This window comes from Penaeus monodon, chromosome 30 (assembly GCF_015228065.2).
Source record: "Penaeus monodon isolate SGIC_2016 chromosome 30, NSTDA_Pmon_1, whole genome shotgun sequence".
NCBI lineage: Eukaryota > Metazoa > Arthropoda > Malacostraca > Decapoda > Penaeidae > Penaeus > Penaeus monodon.
This window is the reverse complement of record NC_051415.1, coordinates 28914118-28914645: the sequence shown is the minus strand read 5'-3', so window position 1 is coordinate 28914645 and position 528 is coordinate 28914118. Positions and strand designations below refer to the sequence as shown.

General features: G+C 35.6%; 1 protein-coding gene across 1 annotated transcript in view; it reads right to left on the bottom strand.

Moving 5' to 3' along the window:
• Window positions 1-528, bottom strand: part of LOC119592396 (vegetative cell wall protein gp1-like) — a 15082-nt gene that overhangs the window by 8275 nt on the left and 6279 nt on the right. Inside the window, exon 3 of the mRNA XM_037941218.1 lies at window positions 240-304. Coding sequence (XP_037797146.1) covers window positions 240-304 — 65 coding nt within the window. The remainder of the gene's footprint in view (window positions 1-239; window positions 305-528) is intronic.

The window sequence follows — 528 nt, the reverse complement described above, 5'->3', positions numbered from 1 at the left end:
CATAATCAAAACACGAGGGAAAAAAACAAATATCTTTTTGCTAACCGTCCTGAAGCTTCCACAAAACCATCGTGCCAAGATTATTTCAGGACACGGTATGTAATTTCCCTCCTGTAATCAGTTAATTCAGTGAACGTGAACTCCTTATACGTTCGAATTAAAGCTAGGATTAAGATTGAGAAAAAAAATATCCTATCTATTATGTAAATGACATGCACGGTAGGCTCGATCTTACCTACGTCATGATAGGACCAGTCATGCAAGATTCCATGTCCTTTATGACGTCATTCGCTACATTATGCACCTGGCAGGATTGTACCTTATACAGGAAAAGTAAGAAATAAAAAGGCAGATAACAAAAAACGACAAGGAATGAGAAACGTTGATAAAAGAATAGAAACGCAAAACTATTTTGGGGGCTCGTAACCTGTTTGCTTTTATTTCAGGCTTGTGTAAAAGATATTTGAAGAAGAGTAACTATTCATGAATTTTAACTTTAATCCAAGGAAAAGAAAATACGTAAGTGCA